The sequence below is a fragment of the Netta rufina genome (assembly GCF_964035555.1).
Source record: "Netta rufina genome assembly, chromosome: 3".
Classification (NCBI taxonomy): domain Eukaryota; kingdom Metazoa; phylum Chordata; class Aves; order Anseriformes; family Anatidae; genus Netta; species Netta rufina.
Window position 1 is genome coordinate 58,045,075 of NC_140125.1, and position 20,149 is coordinate 58,065,223.

At 40.2% G+C, this 20,149-nt stretch overlaps 1 protein-coding gene across 1 annotated transcript in view; it reads right to left on the reverse strand.

Annotated features, from left to right (window-relative positions):
• AIG1 (androgen induced 1) overlaps positions 1-20,149 on the reverse strand; it is a 122,115-nt gene that overhangs the window by 81,204 nt on the left and 20,762 nt on the right. Inside the window, exon 2 of the mRNA XM_084283801.1 lies at positions 4,083-4,238. Within this exon, the coding sequence (XP_084139927.1) occupies positions 4,083-4,238 (156 nt within the window). The remainder of the gene's footprint in view (positions 1-4,082; positions 4,239-20,149) is intronic.

Genomic DNA, 20,149 nt, shown 5'->3' on the forward strand with positions numbered 1-20,149 from the left:
CTTTCCTTGGGATAAGGTCCCTAATCGGCGTTATTAGTTGTCAACAGAAGAAGGGTGATCAGCTTTCCTTTTGACTGCACTAGCGCCTTCTTAAAATACCACAGAGAAACAAGAGATACGGAAGCATGCCTGGCTTTCTGTCTTTAGCATCACAGCTTTTTAAAAGCATAAAAGTATAATTTATGCAAATGAGATCATTCTTGCCAGTTTAGACTCAGGCCCAAACTGAGCTATTAAAGCTACATAATAATGTACAGTCTGTGATTTTCTAGACAGCAATTGCTCTTCTAATATGTGACAATATCTTTGTTAATAAATTGTTTCTTTGTTCTATTTCTATTAGCCATGGTCTTAAACACCTAGAAATGCCCGTTCTATCTCTTTCTCTTCTTGTACAGTACAAATGAATCACAATAACCATCGATAAAGCCATATGCAGTTTACACAAAACACTAAGTAGCAACAGAAACTTGGAAACTTCCTTAATCTATGACAAACAAATAGAAAAGAGTAGGGATAGTTTAAAACACTAGTATAGGCTTTGATTTTTACGCTTGCCTTACATTTCTTTAATAGTATAAACTATTCCCAACACAAATCTCCTTCAGGATGATAAAGGGGTGGTAAGCATACCCAGTACAGACAAGAATTGGTAGTAAGCCTCTAAAATGCCTATCACAACCCTTTTTTTTTTTGATTGGATGCTTCCTCATCTCTTAGGCATTTGAATAGTATCCCAGCCTTATAGGAACCTTAAAAAGGGACAGGAAGTGTTGCCCAGAGACTTCTCATGGAATAACACTTTGCTGCGCAGAAAATTGGTCTGATGATTTCTGATTTGATTCACTTAAAATCTATTCTAAAAGGAACAACAATAGGTAAACAGTAGTCATTAGGTCCTTCAAAGAGGTTCATGTTTATTGCTTGATGCTCCTAAACCTAATAGCAGGTTGGCAACTCTCAGTTTTATCGGAGCCCCTGGAGATATGCAATGCATAGCACAACACTGGAGAAATTTGATTTGCTGCAAAGATTTTGCAAGATTTGATTTGTTGCAAAGCCACCCAAGGAGTTTGTTTGCCCTTGGGCTGGTTCTTTCCCTTCCTTTGGAAGGTGGGAGGAGGTTGGTGGTCAGACTTCCCAGGTGGTTTACATGTTACACTTTTTAAGGAAGTACTAAAAATGAAATGCTGTAGTTTGTTACGTGTTTTTTCACACATCATTGTTTGACTTGGGAGTGGAAACCCCTTTTCTCATCTATATTTCAGAGTAAGTCGTCTCAAGGGCTTCAGTAAGCAGGAAATAAAGAAAAAAAATGTGTTGAATAGCTCTTGAAAAACTACAGTTAGTGGGCTTTAAAATGTTCCCCTAGTATTTGCATTATTCCCTAAATATGCCCTGTGCAAAACACTGAGCAATAAAAATAATTTAGATGTTAAGGTAACTGACAAGTATTTAAGCATGGCCTCTGTACTGTTACATCAGAAACCCAACAAGGATTTTATTCACATCTGTTCAATTTTTCTGTGTGAATATTCCCTCGTGCCGCTACTGGAAAGCGCTGAGAAGCTCCATGGAGAGCTACGTGGGTGAGACTCAAAAAATAAAAAAATCTGCATTTGAGCTTACATTGTTCTTTTTTTATTTTATTTTTTGGAGTGAGGAAGCTGTTAAGAGAATATGGGAAATAAGGGAACTTTAACTTTTTTCCTGCAGACACTGTGTTTTTTAATAACTTCCTCCTAACAAGCACCCCTGGCATATCAGAATTTCACTGGGTATTTTCTTGCACATAAATAGGTCTCTAAAAGAGCAAAACCAGCATTACACATTCGCTACTTTCAGGCAAACCCTTCCTACTCGTAACCACATTAAAGAAAAGTGGTGCCAGCCTGTGGCGGGTCTGCTGTCCCACAGGCACTGCCTAGTGCTTGGGCACATGGTAGCTGCAATGTGGTGATGGCTGTCAGAGAGTGTCAGGTTTTGGGAAGGAGCTGCCTTGGTGTGGGTTACACATGTAAGCTTGAGGCAGGGCAATGAGACCAATGCTACCTTCCAAAGCTCTGCTGTTTGTCTCCCAGTAGCCAGGAGAAGAAGCAACAATAAAAACAACCTTTTTAGGCTTTCTTTATTGGAAGTAAATTGAAAGAATATGTGGTCAACAGTTGTTCCACCTCCCCACTGAAACATTACGTTTAGGAATTAAGAGCATCTGTTCAATGAGCATGGCCATTCCTTATTATTTTCTGGATTTTTTTCTTGTGTGTGTGCAAAAAGTTATTTCTGCACACAACCACTGAAAAACAAGCTAGCTCCAGGTATGCAAAATGTCCCTTGGGAACTGTGTAAGTTTTGCAGCAGTACGTCTAGAGCAGGGGATGACTAGAGGGGATTCCTTGCTTACTAGTGGCAAGCAAAACACTGCATGAAAGAAACCTGCAAAACATGCAGCTGAAATTGCTCTCTGAATTGCCAAGCCAGCACGAATCTAATATTCTCCAAGATCTTGAAAGTTTCAAGGTCAGAAACACTGCAAGAGAGGAAAAGTACACCAACATCAGAACAGAGCTAAAACAGAGGCAGGAGAGAATCCTTGTAGATTGTTTTGATGCTTACACTTGTATATTGAAAAAGGCACTTAAACTCTTTAAATAAAGACAAGTAATGTTATATTGTTCTCTTTCTTCACTTCTAGTATCAACATGGCAGGAAAATGAGCTGCTGCCAATCACAGTCACAACTACTTCACAATTCCCAAACTCCCTCAAAATACACATGTAACATATATATCTCTGCACACATAAAATACCTATTTGCAAGCCTGCTTATTCAGAGATTTATTTTTTTTTAATGTATTAGTTGATACCGATTCCTCTATCACGGCTGGAAAACTGCAGTTTCCTACCCCAACATGAACTGTGGCAGCTCCCAAGAGCTAGGCCAGCAAGTGCAGTAAGTGAAGGCTACCAAGTGGGTATTTATAAAGGAAACACCTTCACCTTCACTTTGCATTTTCTAACTTTGAAAAAGCATTCTTTATTTCTTATATTGTGAAATCTCACATTACTGAGAATCACATCTAATGAAGCATCTCTGAATATATCAAACTATAAATGATATATGGATAAGTTGGGTTAAGTGCTGTTAATTGAAAATGAGTGTTCATTGAAACAGTACAAACTTTGAGAAAGTTTTCTAGTAGTTCTACAGTGAAAAAAAGTGAACGTATTTTGAACTACTCTATATCGAAATTAGAAATCAGAAATAAAGTTTCATCCCAAATTATAGTAAAAGCGGTACTTTCATGAAAGGTTCTCCTTTCTTTTAATGTAGCCTAAACTTGGAACTAATCTGAGACAGCTTTTTACGCTTCTGCATAAAAACATGAAATTCTGGATTTTCAGACATTTTCAGTGTGTGGTATGAAACACCTCAAGACAATGAGCACCTTTTGCCACTAAAAGGGAAGTGTAGTGTCCCAGCGGAGCGGAATCCAATCCAAAGAATAGTTTTCCTTTGAAAAAGACATCTAAAAACCAAATTATTCCATACCTTCTGTGTGCCTTTTTTTACATTACTGACTAACTCCTTTTTTCCTACCCCATTTCTTCTGTCAGCTCCAAATCCCTCATGGGATTAACAAGGATCAACCTGGATTTTAGCTTCCCTTCTTCTCCATGACAGAACAGCACACAGCCTGGGAGCTCCAGTCAGGTCGTTATGGTGTAAGACATGTCAGTCAGCACTTCCTTTCCAACTGATGATGACACGAGGTGCAGAAGAAGTCCAGACTGATTCCAAGAACCCACTGGTAGAATTCACATTTGAAATGACTTCTACAATCTACTTCCTATTTTAAAAACTTTTATTATTTAATGAAACAAAAATAATTTCAGCAACATCAGTGTTCTCTGTTATCACACCTGTGATAAGTACAGTGTAGTAAAATCACCTCTACCATGATTCTCTTTCTCTGTAGTCTCATGTGAAGAGATGCACAAGCCTTCCAGGCAAAAGACAACCAGCAAACACCACCACTCATCCAGTCTGTGAAGATGAGCACAGATTAACACCACACTTACCACTCCGATGGGGAAAGCCAGAACAGCCATCATCCAGTCACGGAGGGAAATGAGTTTTTTCAGCTGCCTTTCTTGTTCTTGACTGTCATTTCCTTTCGTGAGAAGACTGGAAAGGTCGGTCAATACACAGATCCCGAAGAAGACAGCCTGGATAACCTGCATAGAAATGGGAACACATCTTCAACAGTGGAAACACCAGACTTTGGCTGAAAGCAGAGGCAGAATCAGGTACAGGTGAGGAATAGCACCTCAGAACTGACATGGGGAATGGGGAAACATCCCTTGCTTCAAGATGAGTAGAATTTGTTCACATGAAACATAAAGGTCCCTTGTGCTTCCAGGCTGGAAGTTATCTGGGTAAGTACTGTATTCACCTAAACCAGTTTTCCAATTGTTTGTCCAAAAGGTTCACATTCTGAGCACACTGAAATAAACACTCGGATCAGGATGCCAGTGCAGGGGAAATACACTAAGCAGGTAGTTAGTACAATTAAAAGAAACGTGATTTTGCTGTTCGTGGTTTTCATGCCCATAACCTCAGCTGGAAGACCCTGGCATAGCTCTGCGTATGCCTTGCTTTTCACGTTTCTGTGTAAAGCTGTGCAAATGGAAGGACTGTTTTGCTGGTGGGAAGCCCACCCGTGCCTCAGCCAGGTGCCACCTTCCCCGGGGGCTGTACTACAACAATCGCCCCTGCTTCGCCCCATAAAGCTAGGCCCCAAAGCCTTCATCTCACAGGTAGAAAAAGCGAGAAACGCTGCCTGTTAAAACAAAGGAAATAAAAAGGATGAGTGGTTCTTCCTCACGTTCCAGGAGCCAAACCTGGAGACCCCCCTGCTCAGGAGCAAAGAACGTGCCTGAGGCCTCCTGAGAGACTCGGCACGCGCCACAGGCGCCGGCGGATCCGTCACTGCAGCTCGGGTCACCAGCGACACAACGAGCAAAATGCAGGAGTCAGCCAAGCTCTCACTTCGTGATGGCAGTCTGCCATTTGCCTGTCCTCTTTTTTTTTTGTGTGTTTATGTGTGCAACACTGTGAGATTATCTCTCGCATTAAATTGGTAGTTTAATCACCTGAACTCACCGATTTGGTTCAAACTTGACTTGGTCTTAGCTTGATACTGTGTTTTTCTTCCTTAATTAGCTTAGTAAAATTGTAGTAAGTTAGCTCAGGAATGCTCTTGCCTGAGGACGTATCAACTTGCTCATCCTTTTTAGTACAGTTCAGAAAAAGTGCACAGAGTTTGTTTACTCCCAGAGCTTGAAGCCCGGGTCACAAACCCACATGCATCGGGTAATCTCAGGTAAGAAATTAACAAAACACGGGCTTGGTTCCCAAACTGCACAGTGATTCATCAAAAACCATACACATGCACTTAAAATACATACTAGGTTTTTTTTTCAAAACAAGCCTGGAGTGCTAGTGTAAAAGTCTAATTGTAAATCTAAGCATTTGCTTGACTGGGAGCCTCATACTAAAAAGCAGGCGGTCTGTAAGTACTACGAATAGCACATCCCCAGATTTTGCAAGATACAATTTATTAAGTGCACGTATCTTTGCAGAATTTGAACTATAATATAAGTACTGTAAGAAAACACCTCAGGATAGGGAACACTAATTCAGAATAGAGGAGGAAAGAAGGAGGGAGGAAAGAAGGAAATACCAAAGAGATGTTGACTACTAGAAAGAAATCCAGAGAAGTGAAATGGTTGGATGGCTTAAAGTACATTCCCTTCCTCAACAATCCTCATATAACCCAAATACTTATAAATTCTGGCTGTAAAGCTGTGAACGACAGACGTTCAAATGGCCCCTGAATATCCTGTCATCAACATAATAAAGGAGCTGCTTGCAATTCTGCTGCCATTGCCCTCCCCTCTCCCTGCTGTAGCTCCATATAATTTGCTTGATAAATAGCACAGAGCATAGACCGGCAACATTACAAAACATTCCCTGAAGCTATGAAATGTGACAGACTACTAATGTTGGACCTGAGTATTCAGCTAGAAAAAGGTATAACTTCAAATGACTTTGGAAAAGTTAATGTTTTCTACGTAATTCCTGAAAAACATTTTAAATCAAAGTAGGGGCTCCTTGGAGCTACATAATCGCAGAGTCCTTATGCACTTTTTCATGTTATTTATTTGAAGGAAGCACTTAGTAGAAAAAAATTCTTCCCATCCTTAGCCCTGTTTTCCACCAGACAGATGGCCTATTTGGAGAGAAGGAATAGAAGCACTAATTATGTATTTGCTTGACTTAAGAGGAGATATGATACCATCTACACTATTCGCTCAAGAGTGTGAATGCCAAAGAAGGAAAAAGATTCAAGACAGGACTGAAAAAAAAAAAAAAAAAAAAAGTCTACCTAACAGTAATGAGATCAATCTGGGTGTAAAGAAGTTTAGGCTGAGTACCAGGAAATATTTCCTAACAGGGAGTTCTACCAGACCATGAAATAGTTTCTCAGAGGAAATGGTGGAAGCCTCATTGCTTGAGTCATTCAAACTGATATTGGACAAAACATTCAATAATGTACTGCAGGGAACAATATTACACTGGCAGGGCTTGAACGAGTGACTAATAGATTGTTTGCAGCTCTAACTATGATTCCCTGAAATGGTCGCTCTCCAAAGTAACACAGACTCAAACAATCACACACCCACTTTCCAAGGGAATTGGAATCGTACATCCACTAATCAATCATAAAACGAACAGCTTCTCTCCCCATTATCCTCTTACGAACACACCGTTTCAAGGGAAAATACAATGATATCATAGGGAATAACTGAAAATTCCTAAAGGGAAAGACAGTACTCAAAGTCTTCAGCAAGTAGCTATGAAAGAAACCGTTCTACAAAAAGATTAACAAATAAAAATACATATAGGAAAGAGAAAATTACATATTTATTGAGAATTGTTGAACATTCAGAGCCAGTGAAAAAATCCTACAGTGTTCAGGGAGCAACATTTCCAGCCTATTCACACAAACAGCGTATGTATAAGCATCACAGTACTTTCTTTCCTTTCTAGAATGTGCAAGAAAATTCATCTGACAACTATCAACATTCAGGATTAGACTGAGGATGGCCAGAGCTGCCTGTCTCTCAGCAGCATAATCTGAACAGCCACAGTCAGCAACAATTTACATCCTTTGGGGCTCTGGCATAAGGAAAGCATAGGATGCTCACAGAAGGCTCAGGGGAGACATTATTGCTCTCTACAGATACCTGAAAGGAAGGTGTGGGGAGCTGGGGGTCGGCCTCTTCCCAGAGATTACTAGTGACAGGACTAGAGGGAATGGCCTCGAGTTGCACCAGGGGAGGTTCAGGTTGGAAATATCTTTTTGTTTCTGTTCAGAAAGAGCAGTCAGGCATTGACATGGGTTGCCCAGGGAAGTGGTGGTGTCACCGTCCCTGGGGGTGTTTAAGGAAAAGCTGGATGTGGTGCTCAGGGACACAGTTTAGTGGGTGACGTTGGTAGTAGAGTGATGGTGGGACCAGATGATCTTGGAGGTCTTTTCCAACCTATGATTCTGTGTAGCTAATGGCAGTTTATCATATGAATCAAATTTCCAAAGTACATACTCCTCAGTGTGAATGTTGCATAACAGATGTAAAAAGTTCACAGCGAGGGAGAAGAAACTCCTTTTTAGCCACATGCTCAAAAGCACCCTGACCTTACCTCAGGTTTAGGATCGCATTTTCAAAACAAGGACCTTCCTTTGAGAATCTGCAGGTGGTCAATCTATACAAGAAACAGTCCCAAATGTTAAGCAAATAAGTGACTTTTTTTTTTTTTCTTGGAAATTTAAGTACTAAGAGTGCATCGGAAGGAACATATTCCAATTTTTGCATCTAACTAGTGTTTGAAGGAAAACAGTGATTAGAAAATGACAAATGCAACATGACAGGAAAGAGCCACACCTTCCTTACACCATGTAACAGTGATAAAGAGGCAGAAACTTGTAAGCAGAGTATGGAAAAACAAGCAAATCACTGACATGGGTATAAAATACTAACTTCCTGCTGACCCCATTTTTTCCACTGAAGCCCAGAGGGGCAAATGCTACTGTGCTTGATACTACAGTACCTTTAAGCTTTGTTATGTAATGGCAAGTAATGCAAACAGCCTTCTACAGGTATTTTAGTAACACAGAGCTCTGAGGAGAGACAAAACTTGTTAAAATGCTGCAGGAGAAAACAGCTATGAATAGAAGATGAAACCAAGCAACCAAGAAAGCTTCTCAAACAGTGAGATCTGTTCAGACTATGTATCAGAAAAAAAAATAAATTATTTTTTATTGCACCTTATGAACAATTAGGATCAAGTAAGCTAATTGTACATGTCTGTCTCCTACAAGATAATAACGGATTGCTTCAGTACAGCTGTCTTCCACAAGATGCTTGCTGAAAGATAGCAGCCAACAACCTCCTTATATTCCCCCTGACTTCTTAGAGGCCTTTCAGGTTGAGCAACCAAAAACATATTTCCTCATAAACCTTTCTTCAGTCCATGCAGCCTCTCTTCTGTCCCATGCTGTGGAGCCCCACAGTGCAGATATACAAATATCTGCACAACCAAGGTCAGCAAAAATTCTGTCACCATTCTTAACAAGGCAGAAAACTCCTACTAAATTCACTGAATCTAGGATTTCATTGCCTGTGGATTGTTCTTCTTTCAGGCTACCTCACAATGAGAAGCATTCCTTAGAGCTCTGAGCAGGAGAACTGGAAAAGGCTGTGGAAGTACCCCCACAGCCTTATTCACAGGTACGTTTTGCTCTATATTCTTTGACAATGGAGAATTCACTGTCCTCCAACATATCATTTTTAAAGATTGCCAGCACTTATGAGGTGTTTCATGCACCCCTCTATGAAATAAGGCATATGAGTAGGCTAGCAAATAGGCAGGGCTGCCAGAATAAAACATGCACGTAATACTTAAAAAATCAGCAAGAAATAAAAAAGGATGGAAAATTAAGTAACATTCAAATTTTCCAATCTGTGTTATACAGAACACAGTCTGACTCCCTTTTTGAACAAACAGAATATGATTTACAGCTCCAGAGTATGTTACCACTCCTCATCACCTTGTGCCACTTTTGCTTTCGTTCCTCCAACCTCTATATTATTATCCTACATGAAAATGTGTTACATGATTTAGCAATGAGGATGAGTGTGTTTTAAGAAACTGAAGTAATTTAAGTCAGATTTTTATCTCTCTGCCCTAACTGGACTCTGTTTTGGGACCATGCTTCGTTCTGATTGCAGTGTACTAGACCATATCCAGGCACCTGTGGATATCCTGCATCCTATAACACATGTGGACATCCTGCAGCCTGTAAAAGCAGCTCAATGAGCTGAAGTTGCAATACAATGAGCTAGTCCAGGTAAGGCAATAGCAACAGGATATTTTTGATAGAAAACATACTATGTTTATGGAACAAAGCCATGGACAGTAGCTGTTTATTAATCTGTTGTACCAATCTGTTGGTACAAGATTCTAGATAAACTACTCTTGACTTCATGAAGCTACCGATTCTTTTGTCCGCTGCCACTCCACTGGCACTCACAGGCATATGGCTTTTACTCTCGACATTCGTCCTCTTCTCTCTGTACCTTTGTTAGTTTGAACAGCAAGCAGAAGCTGGACAATATGTAATCAAGTGTTAAATCTTTGTACCAGAGAAGCTACTGACTTTAGATAAGAAAAAGACAACTCTTCATGCTTACAGACAAATGAAAGACTGAAACAATGACATAAAAGCAAGAAGCAACAACATTGAGGTATTAAAATACATGTCAGTGTAGTGTGTCTAATTACTCAGTTTACAGTTAAGTAGATTTAAGTGCAAATACCTTGAAGAAATATTGTGTGTTACACAGAATCATTACTCCCTTGCAAGAAATGAGGAAGAAGACTTGTATTTTAAAGGCCAGAGGTAGAAGAGCAGCATCACCCTAGAAAGTTCAGCCCTCGTATCAGTTTGGGAGCAATCTTCTTCCACACTGACTGCAGTGCATGGCTGTTCTGTTTGTCAGAGCAGATTTCCACGATATCATAGCCCACTGCAACAGAGACAAGGAACACATCCCCTGTGCATCACAAGCCAGTGGCCTAAGAAACCAAATACACAACGTACAGGCACAAAGGTAATGGGCAAGGGAACAAAATCAGAGTAAGCCGAAGGAATACTAAATGCAAATGCCATCTACTTTGCTCTGAGTTGTTTCATGGTTAAGCATCTTGAAATATGTTTTTCTTCCTTCTCTTTCACTTACACAAATTAGAACTTAAACTCCACCAGTAAAACATTACACTTATTTCTATCAGAGGAGCCATTAGAAATTTGGTAAGTGCACATATTTCACACTGATGGACAGCCTTATAAATATCTAGCATCATCCTCATCCAAAACAATGACTCATGTCTCCCTTTACAGCCTTCGGTGGGGGGCAGGTTCCTGTAACCAGGATGTCACACATGAAGCCAAGCCCTTACTAGGAAATGTAACTTCATTTTCATGATTTAGTCATATGACATGAACCAGAGCTTATAAAACATGCATAATCCTTTACCATACAATATGTGTTCAGGGACTGTTTTAAATATCCTTCACTTTCTACATAACCTCCTGTAGTCTTTTCCTCTGAAGCCCACCAGGATTGTCCAAATGTAACCAAGGAAGGACAGGGCTTTAAACCAATGAGATTTTACAGATACAGAAAAGAATAAAGTCCACTGTGCAATTATTATGCATGCAGAATAAATCTATTTGGCTCCTGGGTCTAGTTTTTATAGGTACTAAATCATTTGAGCCCTAGTGTTTAAGTACCTATGTTGGAACTGTGGAAAGGGGACACAGCTGTTAAAGACAGACCTTGTGTTTCCAAAAGGCGAGATGTACTGTAAAATTCTGCCTGTTGGAGCACAAGATGTGTTTTTATCTGGACAGACAGAAAGCCACTTTTTTTTTTCCTTTTTTTTTTTTTTTTTCTGGAAACTAGAGCAACTTAAATAAGAAATCAGAAATCTAAAACAGATGTGGGTGCCTAAAATGTCACTTTTATAGCATTGCCTTTCAGTTTCTGTTAGAATTCACAATTGCCGGCAAATGAAATTAAACAATCTAACATATAATATAAGCCTATTGCATGCACCTCTTCCTTTCTCTCTCCATCATTCCACAACTTTACACAGAAAAACACCAACACCTTACTGCGCTACACTTACTGGAGAGGCTAAGTCTCAGACCGTTCTGTCTTAACATGATTCTTGCCCTTCTTGTAATGGTTTTCAAACACATGCCACACAGCTCTCACAGAGCTAATGTGGTTGTGCTAATGTAGTTTTACAAGTAGTCTCCTTAATACTGTCAGAATTTCTATAAGGACATTTATAATTTCTTACTACAACAGACTAAACTGAAATTTGGTAAAGTATCAAAATATTTGGAAATGCTTTAATGTTTAAAGGCAAAAAAAAAAAAAAAGCATATTTCATTTTGTGCTTCACATGGGTAAAATGCTCCCAACAACAACAACAAAGTTGCCCAAGTGGACGACAATTGAGAAACTCATTTTGAAGTACGACTATATCTCAGCTGTGTTGCATAGATGACATTTCCAGCATGATCTCAGCGTGAGAGACTATATGCCATCTGGCTCAGAAGTGTTAACAGCATGGAATCCACTACCACTATCAGATGAAGAGATGAAATGGACAAACACAGAAAGAGGTATCAACAAAAATTTGACCAGATGCTCAGAGAGCGTTATATTTTCTCAAATCTTCTGCATTTTTTTTTAGCTGTGTCATTTCCCTCTAAGCTCATGTCCACCCAAGTCTTCCTTCTTCCTCTAAAAACTACAGGCATTTTTTCTGGATGCTTCTGAGTTAGAGATCCCTGAATATCTTATTTTCATCTTAACTAATACACTCAAAGAAGCACTAAGTTCATTGTTCCAGCATTTAAGAAATTATTATTCTATTTTTATCTTTATCCTTTTGATTTTAAATTGTTTTGACTAAACTCATTTTCTAATAATCCCCATTTTCTTTCTTACTCTCTTGCATTGTGTATAGAAAAGCTGCCATTACTACTTATTGTATCCTGCTTATAAGACACTATAATTTCATTAAACTTATATAATCCATTCAGCAAACATGTATAATACAGTTTATTCAGAATAGATTATGATTTTATTAGGTTATATCTTTTATGTTTCTCTTTGCTGAAGCTTAATCCTATTAGGATTATACACTGCTCAGAAGGTTATGTCATTATTTTGGCTTAAATGCTAGTTTTACACATTTCAGCATGATTGGTACGGTCTCTGCAGCAGTGGCCTTGCACTCAACCAGCAGGAATGGCAGCTCTCTAGACAATGTTTGGGATAGCTAGCTAAGAAGCTAAGACTTGTTCTGCAGCTGTCTGTGCTAAACTGAGCTTTAGGATAGGGTTTCTGATGGCTGGAAAGTCCCTAGAGCTTTGCAGGTTAATTACCCCCAAAAGAAATTAAATTTTATTAAATACAGACTTCCTCAAAGAAACGTCTTGCTTAAAACTTCAGAAACTTCTGCATTGCACCATCTTTTTCACGTTTAGAAATACTAGGTGAAAGCCACTAGAGGGAAGCAATTTTGGCAGACCAAATTTGAAAAAATAAATAAATAGAAGCTCTTTAACATGAGAGTCACTGCCTTTGCTTTTTATTTCTTCCCTTTTTAATGAATAAGGTAACAGCTGCTTTCTAAATTGCTGAATCTAGAAAAGGCAATGACTGATATATCTCAGCAACATGGTTACAGAGCTGGAAATGCAAATGGAAAAGGATTACAGTTTTCTGAGACACAGTAGCCACAGTGCTGCCCTACCATTTCTGCAGGAAATAAAAGGTTTTAATCCTTTTTTCTGAGTACTGTAAAAACAATAATGAATGACTCCTCACACCAGTCCAGCAAGGTAGAATATTAAGTGATACTGTCTCAGTCGGGCAGTTCTCCCTCTCTCCAGGGAAGGCAGGGGAAGGAAACATTATGCCACCTCTTCATACAACCAGTTTACCAACAACGCACAATCTAGGTAAATTGCAAACCCACATTGTGAAAAATAGCTCAAGTCTCCAGTTGGGGTAACCTTCAGCTTTTGCTTAAAGCAACTTTTCTTCTTTGGCTCACTGCTGCAGCAGCCGAAAGATAACTTATGAGGGACACATAAAGTATGTTCATAAATAAAGTTATTACTAAAACAAGGATGTTTTGTAATTAGACCACAGCAAATGATGCTGTTATTCAAGCTCCACTTAAAAAAAAAAAAAAAAAGAAAAAAGAAAAAGTGAACATAATCTTGTACATTAATTATGAAACACGTGATTAAATGAAAACTGATCTAACATGTTGTACTGTCCTCATAGACAAGACTATTCTTTACAAAACATTTCAACATGGCATTATAAGTTGTAAAGAGTTGTATTTCAGGGGAAAAAAAGGTCTTCATTATCTCATATCTCTAATGAAAGCATGGGAAAAACCCTGACATAAGCTAACTGTATTTAAATTAAATAATACAAGGGAGGTTGAGTGTTCACTAGGTGTGTGGCATTTCAACCCGGAATAATACTACTTCCCTGTGTACATTGTCTTCCACATAAATAAATCTCAAAGGAAACCGAGGATTTGTTTCCTGACTGTCCATGGGTGAAAGTGAGGCACGGGGCAGCGCGCTGCTCAAGGTCACGCCGCGAGTCAGCAGGGGAGCCGGGAAGTGAACTGCCGAGCCCTGACCTCCAGGCAGCTCCCTGTCATTAGATCGTGCTCTGTTCCTTGCAGCTGCGCTCCTGCTTACAGTGAGAGCTATTTCAACCGCATACGAAGGAAACACTCCTGGCTTTCTCACAGAAGTAGGGTAGACTGTTCCTGTCCCTCCAAATGCAGCCAGACAGCTGCTAGTGTAAATACAAATACTTTTCCTCTTAAGAACCTCGTATTAATCATAACTTCCAAAGACCTTTTTTTTTTCTTTAGTGAAGTTTTTAAAGTTTTCTAATGGTTAGATACTCCATTCCTGACTAGCTGATCTTGTGCCAACCAACAAGTCACCACATTCTGAAATATGACAGCTCTGGAGAGCTTGTCTATTCCCACCTTCACTGTTCTTACCCTTTAGTTCATGATACCAAACAGTGATTTTGAGCAACATTAGCACTGAAAAAATCATTTTTTTTTCCTTCACTTGTTCTACTCCATGTTTTTTTCTTCACTTGTTCTACTCCATGTGAGTAAGTCTGAGGAGCTGCGAGATCAGTGTGTTGCACACCTTGCCTCCCTGCATCCCCACAGGACAGAGTGCTGGATAGGAGAAGCACGGCCATCCCATCTGCATCCTTCACATTGTCTTCAGAGGAAGGTCCTGAAAAAGAAATGGCCTGGAGCCCTATCTTGCCTTACATGCCTGTGAAGGCAGGCACAGCTCAAACCTCCGTGCCTATCAAGGGACATGCTCACACCACCCGTGCCTATCAAGGGATGTGGCCCACAGGTCAGCAGGGCAGATCACATCAGGAAACGCACAGGCATCACGTATCCTCCGCTAAACCTCTCAGTACTCCAAGACCAATGACTCCCCGCAGCAAGTAGGTGCGGTGTCCTCTGAATTACCGCTCCAGCTGCAATCGCAAGGCAGCTGGGGATAAGGGCCGGGCCGTGCACATGCCAAGAGTGCTGACTCACCAGAGGAACTCCCTGGGCAGTCCCGGGAACTCCCCAGACAGTTTCTGTGAGAGGAGATAATGGACTGAGGGCTGCGGGAGTACAGGAGCCCGCCTGGCCCCGCCAGCGACAGAGGGATTGATGAAGGTCCCCGGGCAGCCCCAGTTTGGCTTCGTGTCAGCCAGATAAGTGAGGGTGTGACAGGGGCTGGGGCAGCAGGGAGCTCCCAGCAGCCCTGGCAGCAACACGGGGAGCTCCTGCCCCACACACGTGAAGGAGCTGGTGGCCTGGCAGGCACTCCTCGTGTGTTTGGGTATGTTCATCACCAGATGGGGCAGTTCCTGCACACAGCTGAGTCGATAGAAACTCATCATGTGTGCACCAGAGTGGTGGTGTGGGCGCACAGGCCAGCTGGATTGTAAGAGTTCACCAGCCAGCGGTCTGGAGAGTCTGAACCGAACCAGCTGAAAACGCTGTTATGAGCACACTCGCAACAGAGCCTTCTATCACCACGTGGCCACACTGTCACAACAGTGACAACATTCACACAAGAGCATTACCTCATGCGGATGACCCACACTAGATCCTTTAGCTAACACGTACGCCAGTGTTTGTGTAACACAGACCAGAAGGATCTCTATGAAAATGAGAGCCCACTACCAAGCAAGATGTCCACAATGAAATCACATGAGATATGAAACAGTGCCCCAAAGTGTTAGGGCATTTATCCAAGGAAGTATATCTGACGCCACAGTTGGATATTTTGTAAGGTAGCTGTAATTCTGGCTTGCAGAATGCACGCTCCTTTCCCAAAATACCTACCAAATAACTGCATTCCCAGTATCCTGCCCCACTCCTCACAACACAAAATTGCTGGTTACACAGATAATGTTCATAAGCGTTGGTGGTTTGTGGGCAATACCCATTTATTTATAATCTGGCCATAATCCATTACAACACCAGACACAGATGCTTCACTGGTAGGAACAGGCACTTCCCTTCAGGCCATCCGTAAACATGCAGCAAGAAACTTCATACCAGTCTCTGATCAGAGCTCCTGACCTGCTCCCTTGGCATGCCTGTCCTGAGACTACCAGCCAGACTAGGTCATGCTCATCCTCTTGCTTTTAATCAGCCAGGAATCCTGGCTCTGAGACTTGTTACAAGTCTCACAGTACACGGCCTGAGCAGGGATCCGAACCCCTCAGCCCTCCTGCCATGATAGCAGGGCCAAATGCTTGATGCAGAGCTGAGAAGAGCCCCACCTGGATGCTGCCTGAGGACGACCATGTGGGACTCTTCCTCCTGTGTTCAGGAAAACGTGGTGCAGGCTAGGCCTGTATCCACAAGGAGGTTTAGGTGTGACACTGCACAGGGTGCTTTGACACCTGGCACCTGAAATGGAATTCACAAGCCTGAGCTGTGCACACAAAATTCAATTTCCAAAAAGCAGACCATAAAGGGGAGAGATATAATTAAGCAAAAAATACCCAGATATAACTGGCAAGGAAAGGAGTATGTCCAGAATCCCTCCAACAAGGTACATGCATGCAGCACTAAAGTGACTTCAATTACTTGTGTGAGACTGGTATTCACAGCTTGAAGCCCAAAAAGGTGTTAGGTGTGTAAAGAGTCAGCCATTATCTCTAGGGACTGCTAACTGTAACATATGGTGGAAGGAAAAGACAAATTATTAATATTGACTTTAGTGCAACGCTGACAGTAAGTATAGTACTCGTTATGGAATGCACCTTCTACACTCATTTCAACCCCAAACGACCTTAAATAATAATTCTTGATTCAAGAAGACACATATTAGTGAGCATGTCAAAGACCAGGGTGTTCCCCCTTTCTGCTAAACTGTGCCAGTGTGAGAGCCCACAGTTGTCTTTGGAGGCTTATACTGAGGTCCCAGTCCTTCACCTACATTCCACGTGGAAAACCTATTTGCAAAAATGCTTTAACTTAATCTGGAACAAGAAATAGAAACCAGAAATCAGGACTACTTCCTTCTGTCCCATCCTTCTCCACACAACGTGCAAACGGGACAGAAACACTCTTCTAGTATAGCTCTCCATGAATGCTCAGTCTACCATCTTGTTTTTAAAATACTCTGCCTAGGGAAAAACTCTTGGTCAGAAAAACAATATGCTCTGCAGGCCTCACTGCAGAGCTCAGATGTATCATACTTCTTAAGGTATCCTTAAGGTATGAAACCTCAAGCAACACACATACCAGAGATGTCTTCAAGCTCCACTTGACTCAATTTACCTTGCTCTTCCCACCCAACTGAAGGGAGGAGGCAGGGGTGAGCTCTGGCCACGTCCAAAGCTCTGTATTAGTCTGCTGTCAAGACTGAACCCTTTGACTTCTTCACTTCTATTTATAAACATAGTTAGGTATTACAAGAGCCAGACTACTTAACCATGAGGACTGTCAAAACAGATAATGTATTGTGTCTCACTGAATTACAAACTGGCTGGGTGCCTAGCCTTTTGACTTCAAAGGTCCACTCCATCATAGCTCAAGCAATGTCTTCTATCTACTTTAAAAGTTTTGACAACAGTTAACTGTGAAATGGCTATATGGATCATCCAAATTGTATTTGTTAATCATCCTACTGGTTCACTGCACCGGTTGCTAGATCTGATGCCAACTTAGGAAGAGCAATACTTTACCAGAAAATGCAGCTACGACCTTCATTCTAACAAGATAACACTCAGCAGTGATCTGTTGTGGTATCCACACCGACGTGTGCTCAGAGAAGTGAAGGTGTTAACTTACTCTACGGGTTGTCTGAGAAATTGCTTTCCTCATGTATGTAGGGAGCCCATGTGCATCCACAGTGGGATCAAGATTAGTATTACATTTCAAAGAACAAAGTACTTAACTGTAGTAACAGCTACAGCACAGTAACTGTTTTTATGAGGCCCATGAAATTTTATTTACCTCAGTGAAGGCATTGCTTGTATCTGCTTCCATTAGTTAGAAAACTAATGGCATTTATGGGGGTTAATATGGGTTAATAAACCTATAAAAAACCTGCAAGAAAATCTACAACAAATACAGCAAATCTAATATAGATAGGAAAACATCCCCTTCTGAGAGGAGAATGCTGAAATAAAACAATAACCCAGAAAAATACACATTGACTCCAAGTTAAAATATCACAGCTTGCTTTTATGTAAGATTGTACTAGCTGATCTTTTGGAGGAAAATATAAATTAAATACTGCTTTGATTTATAAAATGCCTGACATCTGATTGTCTGATCGCTAACCTGCACACACGCACTGAAGGAAGTGCAAGCACATTCTGTTGCCCCAGAAAGGGATTTCTTTTAAAGATGGAGCTTTTATCCAGCTATGGATGTTGACAAAACATATATTTAAAAGCAAAATATGATATAGTACAACAATACCATAGGATTATCATTAATATAAAACCATAAGCTTCATGAATTTCATCTCTATATTTATGGCATTTGTATAAATGCAAAGATAAGGTGAGCACATCAATACATAGTGCATTTGACTATGGCAAGGCCAAAAAAATCAACAGCAGAATGAAAAGCCACATATTTTAATCTTGTGTTTACTAATCATGTATGCTAAAAGGTAAACCATCATATCATGATTTACATACTGTGTCAAAGAAAAATTAATCAATTTGTATATCACAGCATTACTACGGCATTACAAATGTCTCTACACAAACATTCTTCTCACACTTTCTTTTCCCCAGTTTATATTTCCCAGGTTTTTAGACTGAAGATGGAGAGAGCATGAGAGAGACTCTTGCTTAGATATTTTTTAAAAACTAAAGAAAACCCTTAAAGCAGAGACCAACTGATTTTTGACTACACTTAAAATCTGGTTCAGTCCTTGAAAACTATACAGTACGCTTCTACCTTCTTAATTATTCTTAATAGAAATACCTCATAAAACTCTATAAAAGTGGATTTCCTTGCAGGTCAAAAAAATTATTCAAATCAAATCCAGGAGTAAGATTTAAAACTGAGGAGATCCACTACCAGTGACCATTTCATAACAAGGCAGGAACAGTACATCTGTTAACTTCAGTGTTTGTATAATAGCACATGAGGAGCAAAGAAACAGTAAAGCAGGCAAATCCAAAGCCATTTACTGCTTACTAATTCAAACCAGCACTTTAAAATCAGCTGGAAAAAAAATACAGGAAAAGCTACTGTAGCTGGACAAAAGAAAAACAAAAGCTAATTTTGTTGTGCCAAGACAGACTTAGGAAGCAGACTGCTACATTCTGTACAACTTCCCATTTCTTCCACGAAGACCCTGCTGAAGAGCACCTCCGAGAAATAAGGCATGAGGCGCTGTTGCCACATAAGCATCACGAAACAGTCACATTGAATGTAACCTCCTGTCAACTACAGACAGAAAAAAAGGACTCTCATATTTTGGAACATAACCTGACTTGCAAGGGCTGAAACGAACAGAATGGCAAACTCTTCTCTTTAAAGAAATAAAAGCCTTGTTTTGCTATATTCCTTTATTGTTATTATTACACTAAGAATGGGGGAATAAACTGGTGCATTTATTTTATTTCTAATAGATAATTATCATGACTGGTGACAGGATGAATTTGGATAGAAACTGGAATACATGAAAACTGCTCCAACCAAAAGTTTGAACTGTTTTAACTACATAAATGAACTTTAATAGGGTTGCACATGCAAAGAAAAGCATATCACAACACATTGTGTATTTAAATCTGACATACTCAACAAACGAATTGTTTTCTGTAGTATGTAAAACCAGACTTATTGTTTCTTTTCACCATGCCCTACAAGATTTTAGAACTCATGGATCCTAGCCTCCCACACTCGTTGTTATTCACAGGAGAAGGAAAACCAGCTTTCCTACTTTTTAACTTCTAGTTGTTTTCTTGGTTAATTTTTCTTTATTCTGTTTGGATGAATTACTTATTGAACTAAACTAATGAATAACAGAAAGAAATACTTTATATCTGCGGAGAAGGCTACTGTTGTCAAAAAAAAAAAACAACAAAAAAAAAAAAGAGGCAAAACCTTGTGCTTTTGTATTATTGCATTATCTGGTGCTTGAGCATTACTTTCATTATCTTTGTGGTGTGGCTCTTAAAATCTTCAGTAACACATATGCTGGCTAGGTATAACAAGACCTACTGAAAAACTTGGTTGCGGAGCCCATGCCCATAAACAATTCAAAAAATACGCTGTATCAGGAGAGATGACAGATTATGAGCACACATGCTACATTATCAGCAAACAGGATCATCAACAGCGAGATCCTTAACAGGTAACATGGTTGAGCAGTTCTAAAATACAACAGAAGGAG